This window comes from Euprymna scolopes, chromosome 18, assembly GCF_053919585.1.
Source record: "Euprymna scolopes isolate OS-2025 chromosome 18, ASM5391958v1, whole genome shotgun sequence".
In the NCBI taxonomy this organism is placed as follows: Eukaryota; Metazoa; Mollusca; class Cephalopoda; order Sepiida; family Sepiolidae; genus Euprymna; species Euprymna scolopes.
Genome location: NC_136499.1, coordinates 112,882,126 through 112,892,125, shown reverse-complemented (window position 1 = coordinate 112,892,125; position 10,000 = coordinate 112,882,126). Strand labels below are relative to the sequence as shown.

At 33.6% G+C, this 10,000-nt stretch overlaps 1 protein-coding gene across 1 annotated transcript in view; it reads left to right on the top strand.

Moving 5' to 3' along the window:
* Nucleotides 1-10,000, top strand: part of LOC145297772 (uncharacterized) — a 482,067-nt gene that overhangs the window by 364,996 nt on the left and 107,071 nt on the right. The window contains exon 52 of the mRNA XM_080144017.1: nt 1,252-1,312. Within this exon, the coding sequence (XP_080000143.1) occupies nt 1,252-1,312 (61 nt within the window). The remainder of the gene's footprint in view (nt 1-1,251; nt 1,313-10,000) is intronic.

The window sequence follows — 10,000 nt, the reverse complement described above, 5'->3', positions numbered from 1 at the left end:
CAATGTAAACAAATTCTTGTTGAGCTGTTCTTATAAATAATCAAATTCTACCCAATTCACACATTTTACGATTACTATAGTATCACCTTACATTCATTAACCCTTATTCTCGAGTGGCTTTTGGGCCTTGATAAACAGTGACTCCCAAGTAAAAATAAAATATATCATTTGCGATAAACAAACCAAGAAGCGCTAAGGTCCAAATCCAAGTCTTCTATTGCGGTTGTGTTCATCAGTTGACATCAGCTCATCTCCATCTACTTTGAGTCACAACCTGCCCTCTATGTCCCCTGTCCCCAACCATGGCAAACCCAAAAATATCCATAAACTGTCCCTAATTGTCGGTAAATGGTCGCAAAACTCATTGTCACTCCTAAAAGTGTTTGTAAACTAACTCTAAATATATTGATTTCCACTGTCCGGTCCTTGGTCCCAAATCACTGCCACATCTTGATTAACAATCCTATTTCAGCTTTCTTTTGTGTACCTTGGTGAACAACTCCATCTCCATTTCTTACATTGTGCTTTAGTTCTACTTATTCATAAATTGTGTGCCAAAATGCTCGGCAAATGTATACAACAGACACTGTCAATTTTAGGTGTATAAAAAAAGTAATAATTTTATTCTTGCAATAATACTTCCACAAATATGCTATGGAGTGTGTGTGTGTGTGTGTGTGTGTGTGTGTGTGTGTGTGTGTGTGTGTGTGTGTGTGTGTGTGTGTGAGAGAGAGAGAGAGAGAGAGAGAGAGTGAGAGAGAGAGAGATAGTGTGTGGTGGAGTGTTTCTCTGACTGAATTCTTACTCAGCTGGCATTTGTTTTTATTTACAAAAAACTTTAGATAGGAATTTCGTTTTTCGATGCCGTATTCCATTAATACGTCGAAGGCCAAATTTTTATATGACTGTTTTTAAAACATGTCAGTTGAAGAATATTGATTTCAAAGCTTCTGTACCTTTCTTCCAATTGTCATGATTTTTTATGATGTTTCTTGGTTTGAAGACTTGTCAACAATATTTGTGTGTATGCACCCACCTCCATATGCATCTGTGCATCCAGCAATAATTCCGGCGTTGCCCAGAATACTATTCCACACATTGTCTTTCTATAACCTTTGTTCTGATGATCAACTTATTTTCCTTCTTTTTTTTTTTTGTTATAGTTTTTCCTCCCAACACTTGTGGAGGGACGTCGATAGTTTCACTTTGTTACCTTTAATTTGATGTGAATTTCGAACTTCCATATTCCAGGAATACTTCAGCCAGTGACATCTTAACAAATGCTGTTTTGGATGATAAACTGTTTGACTATGTAAGTATTATCCTCTGTCTTTCTGATGTAGGTCAGAGGTGTGGGTAGACGTCAGTTTAAATATGACTGTGATTGTTTTGATAATTTAAAGTTTTAGACAAAAATGAAAATCTGAAAATTTTATTGGCTGTCTCTTGATGAATGTGGATTGTGGAATTTGTGAAGGATAACAATTGTCAGGATTGTGGTTACCAATCAAACGAAAATAGAAGGAAAACGAGAGAATGTGACTGAAAATTAGCAGACATTCTGCGTTTTGTTATCTTCAGAGCAACTGACTGTATATCTAGGCTGTGTGTACCAAGACAGCGTTGGGCATGAATAAAACAACAATATAAACAGAATAAACAACAATATAAACAGAATAAAACAACAATATAAACAGAATAAAACAACAATATAAACAGAATAAAACAACAGTATAAACAGAATGAAACAACAATATAAACAGAATAAAACAACAATATAAACAGAATAAAACAACAATATAAACAGAATAAAACAACAATATAAACAGAATAACACAACAATATAAACAGAATAAAACAACAATATAAACAGAATAAAACAACAATATAAACAGAATAAAACAACAATATAAACAGAATAAAACAACAATATAAACAGAATAAAACAACAATATAAACAGAATAAAACAACAATATAAACAGAATAAAACAACAATATAAACAGAATAAAACAACAATATAAACAGAATAAAACAACAATATAAACAGAATAAAACAACAATATAAACAGAATAAAACAACAATATAAACAGAATAAAACAACAATATAAACAGAATAAAACAACAATATAAACAGAATAAAATAACAATATAAACAGAATAAAACAACAATATAAACAGAATAAAACAACAATATAAACAGAATAAACAACAATATAAACAGAATAAAACAACAATATAAACAGAATAAAACAACAATATAAACAGAATAAAACAACAATATAAACAGAATAAAACAACAATATAAACAGAATAAAACAACAATATAAACAGAATAAACAACAATATAAACAGAATAAAACAACAATATAAACAGAATAAAACAACAATATAAACAGAATAAAACAACAATATAAACAGAATAAAACAACAATATAAACAGAATAAAACAACAATATAAACAGAATAAAACAACAATATAAACAGAATAAAACAACAATATAAACAGAATAAAACAACAATATAAACAGAATAAAACAACAATATAAACAGAATAAAACAACAATATAAACAGAATAAAACAACAATATAAACAGAATAAAACAACAATATAAACAGAATAAACAACAATATAAACAGAATAAAACAACAATATAAACAGAATAAAACAACAATATAAACAGAATAAAACAACAATATAAACAGAATAAAACAACAATATAAACAGAATAAAACAACAATATAAACAGAATAAAACAACAATATAAACAGAATAAAACAACAATATAAACAGAATAAAACAACAATATAAACAGAATAAAACAACAATATAAACAGAATAAAACAGCAATATAAACAGAAACTAGGTATGGTCCTGGATATGACCTTAAACTATATCCGATGGTGAGGCCCAAGCTTGCGGGCTTTGGGGAATATGGAGCCACCCTTTAATTGCCATTGCTCCTAGGTCCACTCTGACCTGGAGTAGTAGTACCTGTTAGGGTCCCAACTAAGGGTTAAATAGAAACAGACTTGAAAACAAAATATATTCTATTCAAAGATTTTTCTTCAAAATCACTGGATTCGGCATTAAATAACCTGGAAAGGGTTGATATGCTGTTAAACAAAAACCAACCAACCAACCAACCAACCAACCAGAAAAGAAGTCACACTAGCAAAAATGAAAATGACACATACACATTTAACCCACTCATATCTATTGAGAAAAGGAAATGAACCTATTTGTATAGTATACACCTTAACACATTCTAATTGATTGGATATAAAGAAAAACTGTGAAGGATTTATTTGATAAAAGCAGCCACAACAGCATATCTATACGTGAATAAATTGGCCTTCATTAAAAAAAATTTTAAAGAACATATCACTTTTTTGTTTACTCGATTCACGAAAAAAGAAAAAAAAAAGGAAAAAGGACTTAAACTGTTGTGAAGGAACATAACTGGCTATACACCGGTTACAAACTGTATATATATATTGGACTGTTGGGCAGACAGCGGCAGACAAGCAGTCGCAGTAAGACGGATAGTCTTACGTGTTGATTATCAGACTTTCTTCCCCATACTTGTTACTATGTACTTCTATTTACCTTAGGCGAGCAGCCTTACGTTTCTGTATTATAAATAAACCCCATTACACATACCACTCGGTGTAACTCACGTTTGTCTTTATTTCCTAAGTATTTAGGAATATAACAATGGCGACGAAAGGATGTTCTTTCTCTTAACAGAGATAAATTACCGTACCAAGGACTGTGTACAATGCAAGGATTTTTTGTTTTACGAAAAAAAACAAACTACACAAGGATTTTTGACCACGTGCGTCAATGAATTTAAAAATTTTTCCTACCTAAAGTAGCGAAAAGTACGGATTTTTCTTCGTAAAGAACTCACAAGAAATTATAGAAACATGTTCAAGGTAAAGTGGAATTTATATTTATTTTGACAAGTAAAAAAAAAAAAAAAAAAAAAAAAAAATGGTCGCAAGTTGAATTCGAAACTACACTAAAGGATTACGAGTTTCGAAAGAAAAAAATATAAATACAACGACTATTGTACCATTTTATGCCACGTGGGAACGGCAGCCATATATTTTTTTTTTTTGGAAAATTAATTGTTTGTTATTGCCTTTATATAAATAATTGGAACTATTTGTCGTGGGAAGTAAGAAATATTTTGTGTATGAACTTACGTTGTTGAAAAAAGAAAAAAAAAAAAAAAAAAAAAAGAATTATTTTACAAAGCCTGTTGAATTACTATGGATGAACTTTGTTGAAACGTGTTGTGTCTGCATATTGCTACTAATTTACGATATACGTAAATTTACGATTTTTCTTTGGAATTATTGTGTAGAATTCGAAAAGACATTTTTGTACTAGAAGCTAACATGGAACAATTAGCAGAGTTAACTAAGGCTCTAGCCCTTAGCATCCAGGAACAGACAAAAATGACTCAACAATTTTTAGCGCAACAACAACAACAACAACAAATTCAACAACAACAGCTACAGCAACAGCTGCAACAACAACAAGAAAGAACACAAAAAACTTTAGAGGCACAACAAGAACAAACAAACATACTACAACGACAAATGTCGACACAGCAAAAGAATTTAGAAAAGCTAATTCTAACGTCGACCGGGAAGAAGACTAATTTTTCTGCCGAGGGTATTTCAAATTCACTAACGGAATTTCGTTACTCCCCGGATACTGGTGTTACTTTCCCTGCATACTACAGAAGATACGAAACAATTTTTACGAAAAGATGTTTAGACTGGACCGATGAGGAAAAAGTTACCCTGCTACTACAAAAACTGGGTACTGATGAAAACACCAAGTATGCAAATCTAATTCTACCAAAAAAACCGGAGGAGGTTTCGTTCGAGGAAACAATTAGTACCTTGTCGAAAATATTTGATAAAAGGGATAGCCTATTTCACTCTAGATACAAATGTTTGAACATTCAGAAGGCAGAAGCTGAAGACTATCTAGAATATGCTTGCACTGTGAACTGTTTATGCGAATCATTTAAATTGAATGAAATTTCCGCAGACCAATTTAAATGTTTAATCTTTGTACAAGGTCTCACAGCACCAAGGGACAAAGATATACGTTCACGGATCCTAACAATTATGGAGGCGGATCCTAACATAACATTGCAAAAAGTCACTGAAGAGTGTCAACGTCTGATTAACATAAAGAAAGACAACACTCGCATTGAAGAGAAAAATATTTTTAAGGTGCAGCAAGTAAAAAGGCAAGGGACCACAAGAAAGTCCAGGTTCCAAGAACACAGGATCCTTAAAGGATACAAAGACCCAAAGCTAAAGTGTAAATGTTGTGGTAGTTTAAGACACAACAATAAGACCTGCTGGTTTAGGAACAAAATATGTTATGAATGTGGTCTCAGAGGTCACAAGGGAACATACTGTGCCCAGAAGAAAAGACAAGGGACCGATAATGTAAATACGCTTCGCATGAATAAAGAAAAAAGCTGCGAAAGACGGAAATATGTTGATGTTCGGATAAATGGACATCTGGTTACATTGCTTCTGGATAGCGGTGCAGATATTAGTATTATAAATGAAGATATATGGAAAAGGATAGGTCGACCTGAATTAACGAAAACCAGAAAGACGGCGAGAAGTGTGTGCGGCAAAAGATTAGAGTTCAAGGGAGAATTAAAATGCAAAGTGACATTCGCTAACCAGACTCATAAATCCAAAGTGTACGTCGTACCAGGAAAGAATACATGCCTGTTTGGGGTAGATTGGATTGTCCTGTTTAATTTATGGGAGAAACCCATAAATTCGTTTTGTAACGTTTTAACTGCAGAAAAAGCAAACCAAAGGGAAGACTTCCTGAAGGATTTGAAAACTGAATTTCCCAATGTTTTTGCCGAAGGACTAGGACTCTGTATTAAGACAGAGGCAAAATTTGAATTAAAGAAAAATGCCACTCCAGTATTCAAACCTAAGAGGAATGTGCCTTTTTCAGCGATGGACGCAATCGAAAAAGAGTTGGATAGACTTCAACAACTGGAAGTCATTGAAAAAGTTAACCACACAGATTGGGCAAGTCCAACCGTGTATGTAAAGAAAAAAAATAACAGAATAAGGGTCTGTGGAGATTTTTCAACGGGTTTAAATGACTGTCTATTGGACCATAATTATCCCCTTCCGTCCGCAGAAGATCTGTTCTCTAAGCTTAACGGAGGAAAAATTTTTTCTAAGATAGACCTCTCAGATGCTTACTTGCAAATTAAGATCAGCGATGAATGCTCCAAATACTTAGGCATAAATACTCATAAGGGCATTTTTAAGCTAAAGAGGCTTCCTTTTGGATTAAAGGTTGCTCCTGCTATTTTCCAGCAAATTATGGACACGATGCTGGCAGGGTTGGAATTTTCAATGGCCTACCTTGACGATATCCTAATTAAAAGTGAAAATTTGCAAGATCATAAGAAGCATGTAAAAGAAGTATTCAAAAGAATACAGGAATTTGGTTTTAAATTGAGCCCAGAAAAATGCGATTTTTTTATGAAAAAAATTAAATATCTAGGTCAAATAATCGACAAAGAGGGTCGAAGACCGGATCCACAAAGGACTGAAGCAATTGAAAAGATGCCTGCTCCAGATTCAGTGACAAAATTAAAATCGTTTTTGGGATTAGTTCAATACTATGCAATTTACATCCCTAACATACATAATTTAAGAGCTCCTCTTAACGAGTTACTGAAAAAGGGTGTTAAATGGAACTGGAATAAGGAATGTGAATCTGCTTTCCAAAATATCAAAAGATGTCTACTGTCAGACTTAGCATTGGCACATTTCAATCCAGAAAAGGAACTAATACTAGCAACGGACGCCAGTGATTACGGTGTTGGCGCTGTATTACTTCACAAGTATGAGGATGGTAGGACAAAAGCTATCGCCCATGCTTCAAGAACGTTGGTTGCAGCGGAGAAAAATTACAGCCAAATTGAAAAAGAGGCGCTGTCGATAATATTTGGAATTACAAAGTACAATCGATTTCTCCATGGACGATCTTTTATTTTGCAAACCGACCATAAACCCCTACTTACCATATTTGGATCAAAGAAAGGCATTCCCACACATACTGCGAATCGATTACAGCGATGGGCTGTAACCCTCTTAAACTATCAGTTTAAGATGGAACATGTATCCTCAAAAAAGTTAGGACACGCAGATGCATTATCACGGTTGATCCCTAAAAGAAGCGAAAGTTTCGAAGAAACGGTAATTGCTGCGCTTAAAGACGAAAGTGAATGTACAAGTTCAATGTGTAATATGATACGTGAACTTCCGGTAACTTTCGAAAAAATAAAAAAAGAGGCAGTAAATGACATTTTCATTAAGAAAATGAAAAATCAATTGGGATGGATAAAAAAAAATAAAAAGGTAGATCAAACAACGCCTTTTTCCATCTGTGAAGATGTGCTCATGTATGGTGAGAGGATCGTAATTCCACTAACGTTACAGAGGAAAATTCTGAAGGAATTTCATACAGGTCATCCGGGCATTTCGAGAATGAAATCCCTTATGAGAGGATATGTGTACTGGCCTGGTATGGACAAGGAAGTTGAAAAATGTGTCAAGACATGCAGAGGATGTCAATTAGCAGCTCGAGATCCTCCAGTAAAAACGACGCCATGGCCAAAGACGGACCTACCCTGGTCACGTCTGCATATTGATTATGCGGGACCTATAAATGGTTATTTTTACTTGATTATTGTAGATTCTTTTTCAAAATGGCCAGAAATATTTAAGTTTAGACATCCAACAGCAAAAAACACTGTGAGTGCGCTTAATGAAATTTTTAGCCGTTTTGGAGTGCCAAAAACCTTAGTGAGCGATAATGGAACAGCATTTACTGCTCATGAATTCAAAGAATTCTGTGACTCACTAAATATTCTACATATGACAACACCTGTGTACCATCCACGATCGAATGGGTTGGCCGAAAAATTTGTAGATACGTTTAAAAGGGCACTTAAGAAAAATCTTACTACGGACACAGACGAACAATGTATTCAAACATTTTTAGCAATTTACAGGGTGACACCAAATCCTAATAATAATGTCAATTCTTCCCCGGCTGAGCTAATGTTTGCAAGAAAGATAAGATCTGTCTTCGATAGGCTGCTACCAGAGAAAAAGAAAGTTTTCAAAAAAGAAAACCTTAATACCAAGTGCTTCTCCCCAGGTGAAAATGTATATTTCAAAAATTTTCAAAATGGACGAAATCAGTGGGTTGAAGGTATTATCAAAAAAAGGATTGGGAGCATGGTCTATACCATCCAAGGATTAAGTTTTGTCTGCAAAAGACACAGAAATCAAATACGTCCCAGACTGTCTCCAAATGTGGAAGAGACACCAATGGAAACATTGTGCGATATTTTTGATATACCAAAACCAGCGTGTGTACCGCAAACAATGAATATTTCGCCTGAACCGACCATACGGGCTGGACAGAAACCTTTACCCCGGGTAACGCTGACCAGAAGGAAAAGCGCAAGAAAGAGAAAAGTTACCAGGAGATTAAGCCCTGACCCTAAAAGGAAGAGGTATTTAAGCTAAAATCAGGAAGATTTCAGCTTCAGGGGGAGGTGTTGTGAAGGAACATAACTGGCTATACACCGGTTACAAACTGTATATATATATTGGACTGTTGGGCAGACAGCGGCAGACAAGCAGTCGCAGTAAGACGGATAGTCTTACGTGTTGATTATCAGACTTTCTTCCCCATACTTGTTACTATGTACTTCTATTTACCTTAGGCGAGCAGCCTTACGTTTCTGTATTATAAATAAACCCCATTACACATACCACTCGGTGTAACTCACGTTTGTCTTTATTTCCTAAGTATTTAGGAATATAACATAAACAAATCTCACTAAGCTGTATCTTTAGATTATAATGAAATTATTATTATTATTTTTTTTTTTTAAGAATAAATGATTTATTGTAATTTTATTATCTCCCTTGCCGGTGTAATGTAAAATATTCCCCTGTAAAAATTATTCTTTTTTTATCTGTAACGGAGAAATACTATTTTTAAGATCGGATTTTTTTCCCGATTTTCGATACTTATCGGATGAATTTCTATACAAAACATATTTAAGAACACTGCCAGACATTTAAATTAGCTTTGTCTGAAATTTGCAGAGGATAGGCTCAATCGTTTCGGAACATATGAGGAAGGAAGGCAAATACAAAGCGACTTTTATATAATAGTAGAGAAAGAGATAAGGATATAGACTAATCATTGTAAAAACATCACATTTTTTGGTTCATATTGTGTTTATACTTGCTGACAAAGCAAAGTAAAACAATGGTATGTCACGTAAGAGAACATCTCTAATAATTTTTAGATTCTTTTTTTTTTTTCAGCCCTTTGGACAAGGATTTTCTATTTATTTTTGTTTCACATATTTATTTTTAATTTTTTTGCTAAAATTTATTTTAACAGAGATTTTTTTTTAAACTATAATTGGCGCTTGTTAAGAGAGTCAACAGATCGATTTTTAAAAAAAATATGTTGTTTTAAGTCAAAAACAACAATACTTACTTAATTGGTCATGTCGAAAATAGTATCATATCCAAAAATTACGAAAATTCATTGCATAGAAAATTATTTATAGTTAAAAATAATTTTTACAGAAAATTGGGTAAAATGGCATTTTCCCTACATGTGAACACCTTGAAGATTGCAAATACAGGTGACATACTTATTTCCCTTTTCGCCACTTTAATAGCTAACGTACTGTTTAGACCAAAGCAATATACATTTTTTTTGCCCCCCCTCCCCCCGACAAAAGGAGGGTGGACCTGTAAATTCACCCTTGTTCGTTCATCCGTTCTTCTGTCCGCACTTTTCTCAATAACTACCTCTTGGAATTTTTGGAAATTTTGCACAAACATTAAATACGATATGAGTAAAAAAGTAACAGAACGGATT